Source organism: Trachypithecus francoisi, unplaced genomic scaffold (assembly GCF_009764315.1).
Source record: "Trachypithecus francoisi isolate TF-2019V2 unplaced genomic scaffold, Tfra_2.0 Lachesis_group15, whole genome shotgun sequence".
In the NCBI taxonomy this organism is placed as follows: Eukaryota; Metazoa; Chordata; class Mammalia; order Primates; family Cercopithecidae; genus Trachypithecus; species Trachypithecus francoisi.
Window position 1 is genome coordinate 100,951,819 of NW_022681460.1, and position 21,651 is coordinate 100,973,469.

At 40.7% G+C, this 21,651-nt stretch overlaps 1 protein-coding gene across 2 annotated transcripts in view; it reads right to left on the reverse strand.

The window, feature by feature from the left end:
- Window positions 1–10,730, reverse strand: part of ERCC4 (ERCC excision repair 4, endonuclease catalytic subunit) — a 32,625-nt gene extending 21,895 nt beyond the window's left edge. Inside the window, exons 1-4 of one of the 2 annotated variants that reach the window (XM_033235717.1) lie at window positions 10,149–10,730; window positions 8,319–8,499; window positions 3,774–3,969; window positions 2,287–2,494 (exon numbers count right to left, since the gene is read on the reverse strand). In XM_033235717.1, the coding sequence (XP_033091608.1) occupies window positions 2,287–2,494; window positions 3,774–3,969; window positions 8,319–8,499; window positions 10,149–10,499 (936 nt within the window). In that variant the 5' untranslated portion in view covers window positions 10,500–10,730. The remainder of the gene's footprint in view (window positions 1–2,286; window positions 2,495–3,773; window positions 3,970–8,318; window positions 8,500–10,148) is intronic. The other variant, XM_033235716.1, reaches the window with a different exon arrangement.
- Window positions 10,731–21,651: the final 10,921 nt, after the last annotated feature.

A 21,651-nucleotide genomic window follows, 5' to 3' on the forward strand; every position in this document is an offset into this window, starting at 1 on the left:
TAAAATTCTAATAACAATGTTTAAATTTTCAAATGTAGAAGAATGTCTTACTGTTAGAATCTTTATGATCAGATAGAGTCAATCTATCATTATCCAAATATATATTACTGTCAGGAAAGAAAAGACCTGATAAACATCAGATAATCAATTATTTGTTTTTATGAACAGACTCTAAGCATGTAGCTCAGATATGTTCAATTCCTGCCATGTTTGACTCTGACTATCCTGGATGGATAAAGACATGGGATCCAAATGGACCAAGCAGAGGGCATAAACCAAGCACGATGACTTACTAACAAATTAAGGTACATTGTTATTTAATTTGTACATGAGTATCAAGTTTTTTTACCTTTAAAATAAGGTATAACCAAGAAATGAAAAATTTAGTTTGATGCTCATGTACAAATTAAATAACAATTACTAAATTAAATAACAACATACCTTGTTGATGTAAAAATTTCTTTAGTGTTTTTTCTAAAGTGCACTCATGATAGGAAAATATTTGTTAAATTAACAATGGACTAAGTTTGATTATTATTATTAGCAGTAGTATTATTTTGAGATGAAGTCTCGCTCTGTCGCCTGGCTGGAGTGCAGCGGCACCATCTCGGCTCACTGCAACCTGCGCCTCCCAGGTTCAAGCAATTCTGCCTCACCCTCCCAAGTAGCTGGGACTACAGGCATTGCCACCACGCCCAGTTAATTTTTTGTATTTTTAGTAGAGACGAGATTTCACCATGTTAGCCAGGATGGTCTCCATCTCCTGACCTCATGATCCGCCCTCCTTGGCATCCCAGAGCGCTGGGATTACAGGCGTGAGCCACCGCGCCTGGCTGATTATTTTTTAAGATTCCAAAATGCTGTCTAAAACAAAGAACAGCTTTATGTATATACTATGCACGTACCTACATATCCACAGCTATGTACATGTATGTCTCCTTCACAGACTGATTCTGTAACTTTTTAGGTAAGAATTATCCGATTTTTTTATCAGAGATTTGTAGCCTGATGTAAAAGCAGTACCACTGCATGGAATCTTATCTAACAAATTTAATAATGAGTACAGTAGTATCTGGATGACCGTATAGTTTATTGTCTAAACCAGGACACTTGTGGAAAAAGAAATGGTACACTATTTATAATCATTCCAGGACAACAGGTAGATACTAGGACTGTCCTGAACAAACTGGGATATGTAACTACATGCCTCTTTTGTAAAATTATCTACAAAACCTTAAATATTTTAACAAGACACATGCGATATCTATATTTAGATATGGTTACTAAAAGAATATCTAAAACAATGAAGTGACTGTTACTAACCAGGGGGATAATCAACAGAAATTTAGTGTGAAACATGTTAGGCTACGATTTTATTTTTCTAGGGCTACATACATTCTATTAAAAGATTGTGTGGGATTAAAAAAAAATCATCATGGACTAAATTATAAAAAACTTCAAGCATAGAGGAAAACAAAATATATAAAATTAGTTTTATGTATCAATATTGCACAGTCAACTGACTTTTTTGAAGAATCAGAGAAATAAGAAGTTAAATTTTTCCTTTTTTATAATCGCCATGCATTATTTCCAGTGACACAGAGATTGATTCCGAGTTTAAAAGACAGGAACTTTTTCTACCAGAATATGACAAAAAAGCTGCCAAGAATTTCTAAAAGGTCAGCATTGTCTAGCTCTCCAGTTCACTACTAGACATTTATGTATCTGTAATAATATTGATCTATAATGAAAAAGTAGACATTTATATATCTGCAATATTAATCTATAATAAAAAAATTAGTTAGAATAAAAATTCCCGGAACTGATGTCTTACCATTTCCCCAATTCAGAACGTAATTTTAAGAAAGAGCAAGTTTCACACTCCTCAGTAATGAAAACTCATCCAAATTATTTTTTATTCCATAAAAGCGATCATAAATTCATGTACAATTATGGAGCATTCTTATATAAAACTCTTCTACCTATAGATATCCAAATGTTGTCACTTCAAAGTAAAAAAAGTTATTTATTTTCTTCTTGATTATAGTTACAATAAGAGATAATTACTACATAACTGCAAAAGTCAGAGTGATGCTTATATGCCACTCCTCATATTTTACTATAAATTATTACTTTCCAGTAAACCAAAGAAGCTATGTTTTAAATGACCTCCAATCTTATTCTTAAATAACAGCAATTCCTATTAACAACATTGCAAATATTAAAATAACTTGCATTCTTTAAAATTACAACATAATAAACTGTGCTTAAAAGGAAAAACAGTACCTTGTCAAAAGGTTTTCCAATAGCATTTTCTAAAGATAAATCTTCCACTTCAAGCGATGGGTTGTGGCATTTTAGTTCCTTTAGACACGCATTTAAAATGTCCAGTATAGCAGTCTGTATAGCAAGCATGGCAGGTGTCATGGAAACATGGATTTCTACAACTTCAGGTTTGTGCTGTTCTAAAAATGAGTTTACTGCTACATGGAACCTAAAGAGACAAATGTTTTTCAACAGTTTTCTAGAGTTTCAGCAGCTATATATTTCTGGTCTTGGATTAACACTCCATTTTTATAAATGCTACAAACAACACGAAAAGCAAAACAACAAACAAATGAAAAGCAAAACAACGCTTTCAAAAACACTTTGAACCTCAATAAATAGAAGTATTGTATTATTCAGATAAGGCAAGGGTCGGCAAACTATGGTCTGGGCCAAATCCTGTACCTGTTTTTATAGTCTCATTGGAATGCAGTCACACCCATTACTTATGTAAGCACTCTATACTTGGTTTTGGGCAATAACAGAGTTGAGTAATTGTGACAGCCTATATGGCCTGCAAAGCCCAAAACATTTACTACCTGGCCATTTACAGGAAAAGTTTGTTGACTCCCAAAACAAGGTATAATCAAGAAAGTAAAAAATACTATACCCTTTTTTTTTGCTTGTTTGTTTTGTTTTGTTTTTGAGACAGAGTTTCGTTCGTTGCCCAGTCTGGAATGCAATGGCGCAATCTCGGCTCACTGCAACCTCTGCCTCCTGGGTTCAAGTGATTTTCCTGCCTCAGCCTCCCTAAGTAGCTGGGATTACAGGCATGCGCCAACGCGCCTGGCTAATTCTTGTATTTTTAGTAGAGACGGGGTTTCACCATGTTGACCAGGCTGGTCTCGAACTCCTGACCTCAGGTGATCCGCCTGCCTTGGCCTCCCAAAGTGCTGGGATTACAGGCGTGAGCCACTGCACCCGGTGTACAACTACTCTTAAAATAACATATATTATAACCAAAATACATGGTAGCATACGTTGCAAAAATGTTTGAAAGCTGAAACCTTAATGTTATTCCTAGAAATTAACAAAACTTCTTCAAAATCTATGTGCTTTATTTCCCTGTTGAGTAATTTTCAAAGCAGAAGTGGTACTCTTAGCCAATAAATCTGCAGTACACCTAAAGCTGTTGTATATGTGGGTCTCTAGATCCCTGGGAGTTTCACTAAATGTATAAGAAAGAATCAAGTGGCTGTCTTGGATGGATTTGATAGATCAGCAGAAAAGTAACCGTCAAATTGCTCTCGACTTAAATAAAATCACAAACTTGGTGCATACATATTTATAGTTGGATATGTTTGTTACAAACCTGACTAGGTTTTATCAAACAAAATTACAATGAATTTTACATTATATTACATCAAAGTGCAACTAAGTTACAGCAGGTCTCACAAAAAAAGATGACAAATAACGTCATCATCATTTGTCACATAAATGTTCTTTACCTTGGCCACAGATACAGTTTCCTCACAAAAAGATTTCTCATCACTCTTTCCACATGACAAAAACCAGTATCGAAGGCAACAGCATTGTCTGTGAAAGCTTTAATAAAACCACGTTTGTTTTTCTGGCGAAAGAGGCGCAAGATGAATGCTTCTTGACAAGACTCGATTATTCTGTGGGCTCTATACACCAAGATGCCTGAGAGGGAGAAATGTAATTTAAATTACAGAACAAGTGGGTAATTTTTATGCTCATTTCCATTCATTCATCACATTTTTCTTAAGGACCTACATGAGAACGAACAAGCACCATTCTAGACTGGGCATATAGCCACGCACAGAACAGACATAAATTCCTGTCCTCAAGGAATTGACTATAAACAATATAAATAAGTAAAATATTTAGTATGTTACAAGTGCTGACAAGAAAAAATGAGAGAAGGAGGAGAGGGAGTATGTATGAGGGGTGGTTTCACCAATGTGATATCTGAATGAAGGCTGGATGGAGCCTTGTGACCATCTGGGCCAAGAGAGTTCCAGACTGCCAGGCTGAGGGGACAGTGAGGGCACAGGCCCTGGGGTGGGGTGTTTCTGGCATGTTAGGGGAAGAATTTCTGAAAGCAAAGCAGGTCAAGAATTTTTTAAAAAAATATATGAATCAGATGTGGACTATACAAAATACCCACAGTTTAGAAGTCTGGACAACATCTATATCACCTATTAGATGAATTCAATTTTCAGAATCAGAAGATAGTCAATTCAGAGGTCAACTGGTCCATTTAAAACAAAAGCCTTCAATCGACATATTTAATATGTGTCTCTGGGGGTGTGTGTGTGATGATAACACCTCTGAATCTCAAAAATAAGAACAATTATACATGCTTCATTATTTATGAAATGAGACTACTGACCCAGATCTTTCATACACATTGTGTCATCTGACGCAGTGATTAGTGCTAAGTTAGGGAGAAACATGAGATGACATAAAGTCATACAGACATCCTTTCTAGATCAAAACCTCAATTACTCCATGATGAGTCTGTCTTTTAGACCTACATCAAGTTGGTTACCTTACATATATTTGGGATAATGTGCTTGCATGCTTTTGATCCAGTTTTCATATCTGGAAGGGTCTGGACAATGATACTAACAGTGATTTACGACCCTTCTAATAGGTCAGTAAACTCAGATTTTACTATTTTAATGTTTAAGTTTTGGATAGAGGTAGATGGAGCTAAAATTTACTCTAGCTCAGCTAATTATCTTTCAAATATGGTAAAAATTAATAGTGTTATTTAGGAATTTATAGACAAAGGATTTTCAATAACTCCCCAATACATGTACATAACTAATTTACTACTCAGAAGATATTCTATACCTAGTTGGTCGGCCTTCCCAAAGACTCTAAGAGGCCGCATTTTGTTAGCCTGGAGTGAAATATTAGATAAAGTCAAGAATAATAAAAATGAACTTCTAAAGAAAAGGAGCAACTCAATTTAAGAAAATGTTGTGCTCCAAAAAGTTGTCTTTAGTTTGGCTGGAACCCAGGAGGAAGAAGAGAACTAATACGACATCCCAGGTAACTGGGTGAGGTGTTCCTATAGATTTTTATCTCATTTCATTCTCGTGGTAATTCCACGCAGTAGGTACCATGACGAGACCAAGGAAGGGAAGCACCTTGGCCAAGCTCATCCAGCAAGTAAGAGGGAGGCTGAAGATGCCGAATCACATGTAAAATCATGGTATTCTATGGAGTCACACCAACTCAAGACACCACTTTCTCAAAAAATAAAAATAAAAATAATAGAAGCACCTTGGGTTTTCGGAAGGAGTTTTCGTCCCACAAAAGCCTACTATAGATTTTGTTTGTTCCTATAACATTTGGTACCTCATACTGTACTATAATTACTTCTTTACTTATCTGTCTCCTCCACTAAACTGCCCGAGAACAGGAACATCGTAACACCACCAGGCAGAGATCAGAGAGATCATAGAATGCTGACTATGTGCCATGATACCAAGTATTTCACATACAGCATTTCATTTCACCCTGACAAGCCTAGAAGGAAGGTACTATCTTTATCACCAATGTATGGGTGAATAAGCTGAGGCACAGAGACATTAAGAAACTTGCCTAAAAATACACAGCTGGTATGAGATGAAGAGAACTCAAACCCAGAAGCAGTCTAACTCACAAGGTCACCATACTGTCCCATTCATCTGTCTATCTTCAGCACCCTTCCTGCCACGCAAGGGACCCTCAGTGAGTTAAACATTTGTTGAATGAATGTAAGGTGGGGGCACAGAACTGGGTACACCAATCTAAAGTGTGACTGAAAAACACATATATAATCCCCAGAAAGTGTGTTCTTAGTTCCGTCTGGAGATGTCAGGGTCATTTTGGTAATGAAAGCATCCTCCTGTCCTGTTCTTTTCCAAGTACAATCTTAGCAGGTATTTACACAGTTCTCCCACGTGTTAGGAGTTCTGGTTAGTAGGGACTCCCAGGGTGGGGTGTGGTGGGAATAATGGGTAGTGACAGGTGAAGAAGCTGGGGCTGGGGGATTCAGCCTTTCCAGAGGGTCACCTGCACTTCATGGACTGCCCTTTGGTCAGTCCTGGGGGATGATTCCAGGGGATGAAAGAACTAGAAAGAAGTCATTTCTGGCATTCATTTACATTCCACTTAGCCAAGCATCAGTAACAGCTTCAGCTTCATTACTGGCTGGGCTTTGATCAGAAAGGAAGACGGAATTTGGCATTTTTCATTAGGAGCTACATATAAGCCAGACTTCAACATTGCATAGATTCACATGCTCTCTGCCTGATTAGGTTGCACTGTAACTGAAAGTCACAGAGTATTACTGACACCTAGTGGTAGTTTCAAACACAAAACAGAAATTTTTTTTAATCAATTTAAAAAATAAAGTAAAACCAAGCTTATAAGAAAGCAGCAAACAGTAAAAGACTGGTGTATCAAGATTTCTGGTTATAAAAGGCCAATTTTATTTGGTATCAATTACTAAGAGTTTGTTGTGTATCAGGCACTAGACTAAGCAATTATTTTATTAACTTAATCCTTATAATAAATTTAGGAGACAGTTTTCTTAATGAGAAAACTGGGGTTAATGAAAGTTAAGAAGCTTGCTTTGTAAGCAGGGTGTTAGCATTCAAAATCAGGTGAGCCTATGATACTGTTTATAACAATTATAAAAGTTATAAAACAGTAACCAAACTTCTTCAATCGGTTTACCATTGAAGCATTCATTCACACATTTATCAAATTTTTCTTGAGGGTCATCTAGGTTCAGGGTAATATGACACATATGGTGGGAAGTAAGATTATGAATTTCAGAGTCTCTCTGCCTCCAGAAGTTCACCAATGATCACAGTACTACATACGTCCATCATTCACCCAACAAATACGTCTTTAGTACCTACCATGTACCAGTTACTTACTCTGGGATGAACAACTTATTCCTTGTGCTTAAGCTTATCTTGTGAGTGAGAGACAGACAAACACATAAATACAATGTAGTATTGTGAGCACTATGAGTGGGGAGAAATACAGAGTAATATGATGGCACAGAGGCACAGCCCCTACATTAGCTTTGGAGACATCAGAAAAGGTTTTAGAAAGGATAATGAAAATGAATTTCTTTTCTATTTAATTCTAGCTAAAAAACTTTTTCCTCAAAATAAGCAGGCAACTACTTGATTTAATTTCAGATGCCAAAAAAATCTTAAAGAGGAAAACTAAATATTTTAGGAAATATACAAAGATTATTTATAAACATTTCAAATCTGATTAAGTTCTAAAAGCAAATGCTAATGAATTGCAAGTATTTACTGAATAAGAGCTTAGAAAACAAGGAAAAGTTAATCTTACATTTAGTTACCTATTCGGGTCACAGATATTTATTGAGCATCTACAATGTGTCAGGTATTAGGCTGAAAGCTGGAAGCACAATGTTGAGCAAAAGGTTCCAGTAGTGCCCACTAGAAGGTTCTAGTAGAACGTTTAGCAGAGGGGACAGACAAAAATAAAAATGTACAAATTGCTCTCTCTGGTCTGTGCCTCCAAGATGACAAAGAAAAGAAGGAACAACGGTCGTGCCAAAATGGGCTGCGGCCATGTGCAGCCTATTCGCTGCACGAACTGTGCCTGAGGCGTGCCCAAAGACAAGGCTATTAAGAAATTTGTCATTCAAAACATAGTGGAGGCTGCGGCAGTCAGGGACATTTCTGAAGAGAGCGTCTTCAATGCTTCTATGCTTCCCAAGCTGTATGTGAAGCTACATTACTGTGTGAGTTGTGCAATTCACAACAAAGTAGTCAGGAATCGATCTTGTGAAGCCTGCAAGAACCAAACACTCCACCCCGATTTAGATCTGCGGGTGCTGCTCCACGACCCCCACCAAAGCCCATGTAGGGAGCGGAGGCCTTCCAGACTGAAGACAGACTATTCTCTGGAGAAAAATAAAATGGAAATTGTACTTAAAAGAAAGTACAAATTTACATACAAATACGAAGATTTCAAATTCTTACCAGTAATTAAATCTGAAGGTATTCTATCAGTCAAGAAGTCAACCACAAGTATCCTACTTGTTGCAAATATAACACCACCTTGTGTGTAAACTTCATAGCGACTGTTGCTTGTGATTTCATTTGTTACACGGCGAGGGAGGTGTTCAACTCCTTCTATCTTCAGCTGATTGATAAAATACTCCTAAATTAAATGAAACTTGATTAGTAGGCTACTTAATACAGGGCAGTTTTTATTAGGTTGCAGATATTTAAAATAATGTGCTGTCTTTCTCTGAGATAATGAACTTAATAATGAATATACAAACTAAGTTACTTCTTTATAGTAACTTCAACCAACCAGTCTACATTTAATGAGGTTTTTCTTGTTTTAGGGTTTACACTAAGGAATAATTGAACTTCAGTCATTATCAGCACTCAACCACAATAACATGCACACACACACAAAACCTCAAACTTTTAAAAGCCTGGAGTAAAAGATTTCTGTTACCTAAAAAATACTTCCCACCAAAGCCAGGTTTGTAGCCAAGCGCATTCTATGAGAAGATAACAAGAGAATCCTTTTCCCAGACCTATCAGTTTTAGACTATCAGTTCTGTGCTGATCCATCCTAGAGGGACTTCATGTCACTGGATCCCTTGGCTTGGTTTATTTACATCCCCAGTTTAAAACCACTTTTACTAGGCACTGTGTGTTGCCTTAGGCCCTATGTCAAGCACTGGGGATACCCAGATGAATCAAACAGGGTCCCTGCCTCAAAGGGACTGTGGTCACTCTTCTCAGCTGACATTTTTCTCCTCGCCACCTGATCTATCTAGGGGATCATCAGACTTGTCAGACCCAAGCTGTGTCCCCTCTCAACATCCCCCAGCCCCAAGTGTAGCCCCATTCCATCTTTCTCAGTGTTCTCTATTCTCCTTAACTGTCGTTAACCTTTGCTAACATCCTCAGCTTCCAGATCCAATCCCTTTCTGACCCGAAGGCCCTCTTAACACAGCCTTAGTGAATGCCCTATTTCCTGGTCCCTCCTTTTCCCTATTGGGTTTTTCCAGCCTCAGCATCTCCTTTCATGTCTCCCCATCACCCTCAGAGACCCTTCCATCTTCATCACTGTTCCCTTTCAGGGACCATCCTTCTGCCCCCAGAAACTCCCTTAATGGCCAACTTCAGGACTCTCCCGTTATTCCTATCCAGATCCTCCTTTCGACATCTCCCCTTTCCCTGAAGGGACCTCCGACCCTCTCCTACCACTCAGAGCCCCTTCACCTTTCAATGCCCTTGCACCCATGTCAGGGACCTGCATCCTTCTGGGGACCCCTCCCATCCCTCTTAGAGTTGTCAGGGAATTGCATCCTTCTCGAGAAGCCTTCCATCAGTCTCATTGTGCCTGCACAGTGTCAGGGACCTGCATCCCCTGGGGACCCCTCCCATTTCTCTTAATGTTTTTGAACTCTGGTCAAAGATTTGCATCCTTCTCGGGACCCCTCCCTGTCCTCCCAGAGTCCCCGCACAGTGTCAGGGACTTGCATTCCTCTTAATGTTCTTTAACTCCTGCCAGGGACCTGCAGCCTTCTCGGGGCCCCTCCAATTCTTCTCAGTGTGCCCGCACAGCGTGAGCGACCGGTATCCTCCTCGCGACCCCTCCCATACGTCTGTGTCCCCGCAGTGTGAGGGACCTGCATCCCCCTGGGGACCCTTGACATCCTTCTCTGTGTCACTGCGTAGTGTCAGGGGCCTGAATCCCCCCCAGACCCCCTCCATCCCTGTCAGAGGCCTCGCATCCGCTCAGGAGTCCCCCAACACTCCCTCACTCCTGTGCCGGCGCGGCCGCACCTCCTCGGCCGGCTGCGTGTTGAGCACCAGCACCAGGCAGGCTGGGTGGCAGTGCAGCCGGAGAAAGTGGTAGAGGAGCCGGTCCGCGCCGAGCCCGCGCGCGCACACTACCAGCCCGTCAGTGTCGAGCAGTTCCAGCACCAGCTGCCGCTCGTACTCCAGCAGTGGCGCCATAGCTGTCCGTCGAGCCGGCAGCTCCGGCTCCATGGAAGCTCTTCCGGGTCGCAGCCGAACGCAGCCGAAGGGAGCCGACTCAGAGACGAGCGTGAAGGGCAGCAGACTCGGAGACGAGAGTAGGCCGAACTCAACCGAAGAGAGCCGAGTCCGAGAGGACGAAAGCCAGACGAACATAGCCGAGGAGAGCCGAGACTGAGACGATCGTGGGCCGATCGCAGCCGAAGAGTAGCCGAGGCCAGGACGAGCGTGCTCTCAGAAAGCCGAAGAGAGCCGAGACTGAGAAGGCAGGCGTCGGCCGAACTCAGCCGAAGAAGAGCCGAGTGGAGCCAAAGAATCAGAGTCACTTGGAGGGAGTGGCGCTCCGGATCGGTGTAGCTCGCAGGCAAAAGGCTCCATCCATGTCTTCTTTGAGGGTCCACATCCCCTGGTACCATAGACGCAAGCTGCCAGAACGCAAGGGGAGGGGAAGTAAGCCTAAGGCGCTTAATCCCCCGACATCGACAATTGAAAAAGTCACTGCTCAATATTGCAAATGCTCCTAGAGTTAGTGGCACCTGTTTCCTAGGGTAGTTTTTGGCCCTTCCTTTTGCGATTGGTCTCCATCCCTCTTTTAATTTTTTTTTTTTTTTTTTTTTCGAGACAGGGTGTTGATATGTTACCAGGCTGGAGTGCGGTGGTTGTGGAATAAGCAGAATCTTTTACTAACGTCAGAACCCTGTTTGCCTCCAAAAGACTTCAATACAATAAACTATTTTTTTAAATCTCGCCTTCCACTAGAGGGACACATCCCGCAGTATTTGTTCTATACCTAGAAATGCCTGATAATGGAACTAGCAGAGGAATTGTTTTGTATAGAAACTCCCCAACTTTATTATTAGAAAATAGAAAATACGAGTAAGCAAAAATGAAAACCACTTGTTTCCATTACGTGGAAATAACCACTGTTAACATCATGACATCTATTTTATTTAGTCCTTTTTTTTTCTATCTATACACACATTCTCTCATCACACAAGTTGTTTTTTTTTTTTTTTACCGATATGATAATTAATATCCCTGATTTAAATCCCCAACTTTGTCATTAACATTTGGCAGACCTCTGAACACGATGTTTCATATTCTTTTACAAAGTCCTTTTATATGACCGATCAGATTTCCATAATGTGGGTGTACTTATCTAATTGCTTATTAGAGGATATTTACTCTGTTTCTGCTTCTTCCCCCTCCAGTAATATAAATAATATTTCACTAAACATCTTTGTCTGTAAATTCAACCACGGCCTTCAGATACACATCTGGAAATGAATAATCACCGGGATAAAGAGAAAAAAAATTGTAAGGCTTTTCATTACATTCACATTGCCACATTGCCCTTTAGAAAGCCTCTACCAATTTGCATTCACACCAGCCGTTTCCAAGAGGATCTGTTCCTCTACCTCTTTACTGCTTAATCTGGTATTTTGCTTACATTTTGTTAAGATGAAAATAGCATATAATTCCTGAATGCTGTTTAAGTGGAAAGGGTTGCCTGCAAACACTTTACATACCGCGTTTCCTGTGAGGCAGATATTAATTTAGTCAGTTCTGCCAATGAGAAAAATGGAGGTGCAGGGAGGTTATATAGCTTGGGCGAGGCCACGGGAGCTAGTTAGTGAATTTCTTAGATCTATTTCAGGACGTGGTATGGGGGTACTCAACACGTATTTAGGAAATGAAGCTTGAAATGACAAGGCTGAAATTCAAACCTGATTCCCAAGCGGTGATAGGCAGAATATTGGCTTCCCAAGATGTTCACATCCTAATCCCTGGAGCCTGCATGTTATCTTACGTGGCAAAGGGGGATTTGCAGACGTGATTATGTTAAGGTTCTTGAGATGGGGGGATTATGTGGATTATCCAGGTGGACTCAATGTTTCATAAATGTGCTTATAAGAGAAAAAGAGGTAGGAGGATCAGATTCAGAGATGTGACAGGAAGCCGAGTTCAGAGTGATGTGGAAGGAGCACTACATCAAGCAATGCAGCCCTTCTAAGCTGAAAAAGGCAAGGAGATGGATTCTCCCCTAGGGCTCCCAGGAGGACTGCAGCTCTACCCACCCATTTTGGACTTCCGACCCCCAGAACTGGAAGATAATGAATTTGTGTTGTGTTACGCCTGTTTGATCAGATGACGTCCCTAGCTAATCAAAACAAAACAACACTTTAAAACTATAGATAGGGCCAGGCGCGGTGGCTCACACCTGTAATCCCAGCACTTTGGGAGGCAGAGGCGGGCGGATTACCTGATGTCAGGAGTTCGAGACCAGCCTGACCAACATGGTGGAACCCCGTCTGTACTAAAAATTCAAAAATTAGCCAGGCGTGGTGGCGCATGCCTGTAATCCCAGCTAAGGCTGAGGGAGGAGAATCACTTGAACCCAGGAGGCAGAGGTTGTGGTGAGCCGAGATGGCGCCATTGCACTCCAGCCTGGACAACAAAAGCAAAACTCTGTCTCAAAATAACCAACCAACCAAAAAAACTATACATACGAGTATACAGTGAAATAATCTTTTTGGAAGGCGATTGGTCAATCTACATAGATTTTTTTTTTTTTTTGAGAGGGAGTCTCGCTCTGTTGCCCAGGCTGGAGTGCAGTGGCCGGATCTCAGCTCACTGCAAGCTCCGCCTCCCAGGTTTACGCCATTCTCCTGCCTCAGCCTCCTGAGTAGCTGGGACTACAGGCGCCCGCCACCTCGCCTGGCTAGTTTTTTTTTTGTATTTTTTAGTAGAGACGGGGTTTTACCGTGTTAGCCAGGATGGTCTCGATCTCCTGACCTTGTGATCCACCCGTCTCGGCCTCCCAAAGTGCCGGGATTACAGGCGTGAGCCACCGCGCCCGGCTGAACAAATAGATCTCAACCGCAGCAATTTAATTCTGGGGAGTCGAAATGAGTAGTGGGTTTCAGGATCAGACCTTTGTACTTCAGTATATGCCTTTCTGCTCTGTTTGACTTTCTTATCATGAACTTATATTGCTTTTATAATAAAAATGAAAGAAGAAAACTTCCCAGGTACTGTATAAATACTTCATCAGCACTACAAAATATCACCTGTGAATTCTAGATTTAAATGTATGTGGTGGGCAGCATTTCATGTCAAATGTTAGTATCTGGGAAAGTAGACTTTTATAAGTTGTGACAGGTTGTGTCTACACATTTTACTTTTGTCCCTGGGTAAAAGCTTTCAATTTAAGGTGAAGGTTTTTTTGTTTTTTGTTGTTTTTTTTTTTTTAAGACAGGGTCCTGCCCTGTTGCCCAGGCTGGAGTACAGTGGCATGATTTCAGCTCACGGCAACCTCAGCCTCCTGGGTTCAAGCAATTCTCGTGCCTCAGCCTCCTGAGTAGCTGAGATTACAGGCGCCCACCACTATGCCCAGCTAATTTTGTATTATTAGTAGACACGGGGTTTGCCATGTTGGCCAGGCTGGTCTTGACTCCTAACCTCAAGTAATCTGCCTGCCTCGGCCTCCCAAAGTGCTGGGATTACAAGCGTGAGCTACTGCGCCTGGCCTAAAGTTTGTTCTTTATATCACACATAGTTTTTGATGTCCTTTCTGCTTTAAATGATCTCCAGTGTGGATTTTAATTATTCTATTAGAATTTAAATTTTCTTGAATTCTTTTCTTGTTGAATTTGGCTTTTTGTTCTGCATTTCTGCCTTTACCTCTGTAGTGCTCTACTTTTGTTTCATAGAAGCTTCTTGATTTTATATTTATATTTATTAAACGATCTATATCTACATAGATTTAGATATATGCAGATTATATATCTACCTAGATATATTTAGATATAAATATACATTATCTATATCTAAACCACAGATATAGATAGATAGAAACTTACGGTTGGCCCTCTGTGGGTTCTGCGTCTGTGTATCCAACCAACTGTGGTTTGAAAATATAGAAAACAAAAGCCAATGAAAAATAACAATACAACAATAAAATAATTTCAGAGTGAATAAAATGTGAAAAATTATCAATAAAAGTACAAATAAAAAATCAATGCAGTATAACAACTATTTACATAACATTTACATTGTATTGTGTATTATAAGCAATGTAGAGATGCTTTCAAGCGTATGGGAGGATGTGCATAGGTTATATTCAAATACTACAGCATTTTATGTAAGGCACTTGAGCATCAAGGAATTTGGTATTAATATATAGGGGTTGGGGGAGTCCTGGAACCACCAACAAATAATTTTAAATAGTTTTGTCCATAGTTTTTAGAAAGTCAGTGTGTTTAGTGAAGAGCTCTCAAGCAAAGCAATGCTTGGTCACAGTTGTCCTGCCTCTCCCTACTTTTCTCTGGAACAGAGAATTTTAAGGACATCAGCACCAGAACTTTATAGACATACAAATATCTATGCTCATACATCAGGCTTAGCAAGACTCTTGTAAAAGTGGAATGACTTCATATAAAATGTATGCAGCTTTCCAAATGTTGTTTGTTTCTAAGTGTTTGTATATAGAAATATGAGAAGTGCTTATTTTTATAGTCTTAGAAGGCACACACATTTCAGGCACCGGGAGTAAGAAACACCTGCTGGTGTAGGAAGAGCCAGAGATACTCTATTTAGGTATCAGATCAGCTATCAATATTCCACAAGAGTGCCTGTGCTGAGATTTAGTGAGTTTCTGCCCTCTGACTCCCTGCTGCAAGATTCTCAGCAATGGTGACTTCCTCTTGTTGCTGGCATGCAGGCTGCACATGCTGAATTTAATGAATTTAAGTATTAAATATAATATTTGCACATCTGGAGGAATTCTGTCAATATACATTAGATGACTGTGAACCAGAAGTCCCTCTGAATCCACTGCTTTGGCATGGGTCAGTATCTACAGTGGCTGCGTGCTCTAGGGGACAGAACATGGCCTTTAGTCATGTAGCCCTGGACTGAGGTCCAGCATTGCCCAAATAACCACTTGGCCTTGGTAAGTCACAAAGCCCATCATTTATTAAACAATGTGTGTTAGGTGGCCGGGTGCTCATGCCCGTAATCACAGCACTTTGGGAGGCCAAGGCAGGTGGATCACTTAAAGTCAGGCCAACATAGTGAAACCCTGTCTCTACCCCAAAGTACAAGAATTAGTCCAGCATGGTGGCAGGCACCTGTAGTCCCAGCTACTCGGGAGGCTGAGGTAGGTGAATTGCTCGACCACTGGTGGGGCAGAGGTTGCAGTGAGCTGAGATTGTACCACCGCACTTCAGCCTGGATGACAGAGTGAGACCCTGTCTCAAACAAACAAACAAACAACAAAACAAAAACCCAACTGTCTTAGGTCATATTCCCCAGAAGGAGAGTCTGAGGATTCCTGTGTGTATGAGCCAGGGTTCAATCAGAGAAACAGATCTACAAGGAGTAATATGGAATAAGGGATTGATTTTAGGGTTGTGGCCAAACACAGTGATGGGAGATGGTTGAATTGTTTATGGTCATTGCTTCTGTGTTTGGTGCTGGGCTTGAAGTCAGCAGGGCAGGCAGACAGGAAGGAAAGATGGGTGTAGAAGAGAAGAGGGGAGGAAGAACTGAATCCTACGGGGATAAGCTGGAACTCACGTTGGTTTGTTAACCACTTGCCTGCCTCCAACTTCCATGATGTGGAGTCTCTTGTAGGGGAAGGTGGTGCCTGTCGTCATGGGTTTAGACACTCACCTTGGCCAGGAAGCAGAGATGCGGAAGGAGGAGAAACTAAAAGGGGAAAGACTGAAGGGGGAGGGCTGTCAGGAGATGGAGTAACTGTGGACCTGTTCACCACCCCTCACCAACCAATATAGATGAGTTGCAACACTGCGTGCCCCTCACCTGCTGTTGGATGCTGCTTCACTCTTGCCCTCCCCATTGGATGCTAAATTCTGTGGCCAAACCTATTTCAGAACTGTATAGGAAAGGGAATTCTAGGTTATGTGGCTTAGCTAAATGGACACGGTAAGGTAAGAGGCGAGACTCAACTTAGGAGGTGGGACTCAACTCTGTAGGTGGGGCTCAAATCTGTAGGTGGGGCTCAGACACAGGACCAAATTGAGAACTAGCTAAAACAGGCATGGGGTGGAAAGATATGCCCACCAGTGTGCCATGTCAGCTTACCATTGCCATGGCAACACCCAGAAGTTACTGCCCTTTTCCATGGCAACAACCTGGTAATCTGGAATCACCACCGTTGTCTAGAAATTTCTGCATAAACTGCCCCTTAATTTTCATATAATGAAAAGTGGGTATAACTACGACTGTAGAACTAGGTATTCTGGGCACATTGCCTTTAGGATAGCCCTGCTCAGCAAGGAGCAGTCCCTCTGCTGCTGCTGTGGACTGCCGCTTTAATAAAAGCTGCTGTCTAATACCACCAGCTCGCCCTTGAACTCCTTCCTGGGTGAAGCCAAGAACCCTCCTGGGATAAGCCCCAATGGTGGGGCTTGCTTGTCTTGCATCAATAGTGCAAATCACTGTGCTGTGCAAGTGATTTAGGAAGGGAGGGATCTCAGGAGAAACTGGTAAGGAAGTGGGGGAAAGAGAAGAAACGAAGCAAGGTGTGATTTCAGGCAAAGCCTAGGTTTATCCCACAGGAGTACAAGGAGTTGAAGTTACCCCTCAGAGCTATCCTGCCCTGAGGCAAGGGAGCTGGGCTTTCATAAACTTGCACTATCAATTATTTTCTACTGGCCAAGGGGAGGGAAGTAAACTCCAAGGCACATTTTGTTCTCTGCAAATACAGGCACAGCAGCTCCTCTGGAAGAGTGGCAGGGGCAGGTTTTAGGAAGCAAAAGCGAGCTGCAGCCAAGCTAGCTAAGTGTCGTGAACACTGGGTTGGTTTCATACCTTGGCTATTGTGAATAGTGCTACAGTAAACATGGGAATGCAGATGTCTCTTTGATAAAACAATCTCAGATCTTTTGGGTAAATATCCAGAAGTGGGTATTTCTGGATTATATTGCTGAATTATATGGCACTTTTATTTTCAGTTGTTTGAAGAACCTCCTTACAGTTTTCCATATGGCTATACTAATTTACATTCCTACCAATAGTGTATAAGGGTTCTCTTTTCCCCACATCCTTGCTAACACTTGTTACCTTTTGTCTTTTTGGTAATAGCCATTCTGACAGGTGTGAGATTATCTCATTGTGGTTTTAATTTGCATTTCTCTAGCGATTAGTGATGTTGAGCTTTTTTTTTTTTTCATGTATCTGTTGGCCATTTGTATGTCTTCTTTTGAGAAATGCCTACTTAGGTTGCTTACCCATTATTTATTTAGTTTTAGTTTTAGTTTTACGGACAGGGTCTTGCTCTGTCAGCCAGGCTGGAGTGGAGTGGAGTTGCGTGATCACAGCTCACTACAGCCTCAACCTCCTGGGCTCAACAGAGCCTCCCACCTCAGTCTCCCTGGTAGCTGGGACTGCGGGTGCATGCCACCATACCAAACTAATTTTTGTATTTTTTTGTAGAGGTGGGGTTTCACAATGTTGCCCAGGCTGGCCTTGAACTCCTGGGTTCAAGTGATCTGCCCACCTTGGCCTCCCAAAGTGTTGGGATTATAGGTGTGAGTCACTGTGCCAGCCTTGCTCATTTTTCAGTTTCGTTTGCTTGTTTTGTTGCCATTGACTTGTTCAAGCATCTTCTATATTTTAGATATTACTCCTTATTGGATATATGGCTGGCAGACGTTTCCTTTTAATACATAGGTTGTCTCTACATATTGTTTTTTGCTTTGCTATGAAGAAACGTTTTGGTTTGATGTAATTCCATTTGTCTATTTTTGCTTTTGTTGCCTGTGGGGTCAAATCAAAAAAGTCATTGCCTATACCAATGCTATATAGTTTTTCTCCTATATTTTCTTCTAGTAGTTTTACAGTTTCTGGTCTTATGTTTAAGTCTAATCCATTTTGAGTTGATTTTTGTATATGGATATGAGATAAGGGTCCAATTTTATTTTTTTATATGTGGATATCCTATTTTCCCAACACCATTTATTAAAGAAACAATCCTTTCCCCATTGTGTATTCATGGCACCTTTGTTGAAAATTAATTGACTATACATGCATAGCATCATTTCTGGGCTCTCTATTCCGTTCCACTGGTTGGTGTATCTGTTTTTGTAGCATCGTTTGAAATCATATAGTGTGATAACTTCAGCTTTGTTCTTTTTGCTCATGATTGCCTTGGCTGTGGAGGGATTTTTTTTTATGTGTGGTTCATCATGGAATTAATTAATGTAATCCATGTAGAACATTCAGTACAGTTCCTGACAAGACTAAGTACTCAACAAATGGTGACTCTATCTAACTGTAATATTGGAAATTGAGGCTCATAACTGAGGGTTATGTAAGCTGATAATCTTTACCCAGTAAGTCAGGACTCAAACTCCTAGTCCAGGGCTCTTTCTAAAATTGTTCTGCCTCCCCAGGTATTCTCTAACTATTCATTTACTATCTTTTTACCACACTGCTACTTTTGACTCGCTCATGTTTTATGAAGGGTTTTTAAGTTGTTTTCCTAAGTGAAGTAGGGTTTGAGTTTTCTTGCTATGTTTATTTGAATTAGATGTCAAGATTGCAGTAATTTTGCAATAGGAGTCAGGTAGTTTTTTTATTTTTACTGTTGAAGAGGGAATCTATTGTTTAAGGATTTGGGAGAACTTGTCTGTCAAACGCTATGGACCTGGGGCCTTTTTCTCTTTCTCTTGTGATAGACCTTTGACTGCTATTGAAATTTCTTTCATGGTAATTAGTTTCTAAGTCTTTTATTTTGTCTTTGGCCACATTCAATAAATACATCTGGAAACTGCATTTCATTTAGGATTTAAAATTTAATAGTACATAAAGTCCATTGTAATCTCTTTTGATTTTTAAATCATGGCAACGCCCGTTGTTATGCCATCCTTTACATTGCTAATATTGTTTACTTGTCACTTCTTTGTTTTTCTGAATCAAAATTGCTGAAATTTGTCTATTTTGTGTGTCTTTTCACAAAGACCCAGCTTGTGTCTTTGTAGCTCAATTCTAGCACTTTTTCTATTTAATTTCTATTTTTATTTTTTTCTCAATGATCTCTGGCTCTATTTTGTTGTTCTTTTTCTAAGCTCTTCAGGTGAACGTTTAGTTCACTCTTTTCTCAATTTTTAAATTTGCATTTCTAGTATATTAATGTACATGGTTATAAACATCCATCCAAATACCACTTTGTCTACATCGCACATAGCGCTTTCACTGTCATTTGGTTCCAAATATTTTGTAGTTGCTACTTGATTTCTTATTTAACCCATTAAGTAAAAAGCATTTTTAGGTTTTTTTTTTTTTTTTTTTTAGACGAAGTCTTGCTCTGTCACCCAGGCTGGAGTGCAGTGGCACGATTTCAGCTCCTGAGTTTGCACCATTGCACTCCAGCCTGGATGACAGAGCAACCTCTGCCTCCTGGGTTCAAGCAATTATTACCTGCCTCAACTCCCTGAGTAGCTGGGATGACAGGCATGCACCACCACACTCAGATAATTTTTGTATTTTTAGTACAGATGGGGTTGTACCATGTTGCCCAGGCTGGTATTGAACTCCTGACCGCAAGTGATCCGCCCGCCTCAGCCTCCCAAAGTGCTGGGATTACAGGTATGAACCACCATGCCCAGCTGGTGTTTTTAGGTTTCTTTAGGTTGAATAATATATTTTTTGAGTAGATTTATAATTTTATTACACTGTCATCAATATGAGATCAATTTTTATGAAATTGATTGAGGCTTCCTTTGTGGCTTAAACACAAGGGCATTTTTGTGGGTACATATTTTATGTGTATTTGAAAAGAATGTATAAACTGTTGGACTTTGAAAATCTTTTATGCCTTGACAAGAGTTTTCAGTTTTTGAGTGTAGTGTGTTACAATCTGTTCTGACTATGGCTGAAAGTACAGATAAGCAGAGTCAACAGTTCTGCAAAAACATTGGAATGGCAAAACCCCAATGATTCCTCACTTAAGAAGAATGTGAAAGACTTGGACTTTTGTACTGGTGGTTGTGGCACTGCCAGGCGGCTCGATTCTGCACAATGACATTTCCTTGGCTGAGAAACCCATGCATTATCCAGAGAGAAGTGCATGTACACGCCAGCCAGACACAAGCTGATTGGATGGAGGCATTTGGACAGTCAACCACTATTTCTTTTACTCCCAAGAACAGGCTTTTGCTCTGCTCAGTCTTCTGTGAGTAAATGAAACCTCTGGTGGCAGATTTCCATTTATAGTCTTGTTTATTCGCAGTCTTTCCTAGGTATTTTGCTGGGTACTCACTCATTGCTATTAATTTTGGGACCAATCTGCTTCCCACTTCTACTCCAGCAATGATTTGTCTTTTTTCCCCTCCAAAGTCTGTGCTTGCTAAAGTCCAATCCATTGAACATTTGCAAGTATTGTTACCTTTATGCATACTTTAACATAGAATTTGTGGGCCAGGTGTGGTGGCTCACGTCTGTAATCCCAGCACTTTGAGAACCTGAGGCGGGCGGATGACTTGAGGCCAGGAGTTCAAGACCAGCCTGGTCAACATGATGAAAACCCATCTGTACTAAAAATTCAAAAACATTAGGTGGACATGGTCATGGGTGCCTGTAGTCCCAGCTACTTGGGAGGGTGAAGCAGAAGAATCACTTGAACCTGGGAGGTGGAGATTGCAGTGAGCTGAGATCGTGCCACTGCACTCCAGCCTGGGCCACAGAGTGAGACTCCATCTCAAAAAAACAAAAACAAAAACAAAAACACAAAAAAACTAACAACAACAAAATACACAAAAATTAGCCAGGCGTGGTGGTGTGTGCCTGTAATCCCAACTACTCAGGAGGCTGAGGCAGGAGAATCACTTGAACCCGGGATGTGGAGGTTGAAGTTAGCTGAGATCACGCCACTGCACTCCAGCCAGGACGACAGAGTGAGACTCCATCTCAAAAAAAGGAGAGAGAGAGAAAGAATAGCAGAGTAGAAAGATTGCAGAAACTTAATTTTTGTGATGTACATCTACCTCTAGTCTTGGCTTGTCTACTTCTGGACTTCTTTCATATGTGAGAAAAATAAATCTCTAATTTGTTGAAGCCACTGTTACCTTTTTGGGATTTGTCACTAGCTGATAAATATAAGTCGTAGCTGTTGTGGAGACATCTTGTGTTATTTAAAAGTGTGGAATGTTTATAGGCAAATAGTAACCATTATTCACTGTTGTAATTAATGTGAAAAACTGCAGTGTTTTTATTAAGAGGGAATTAAACTTCAGCATTAAGCTAGTAATATCAATAAGAAGCGTTTATAGTATGATCTGAA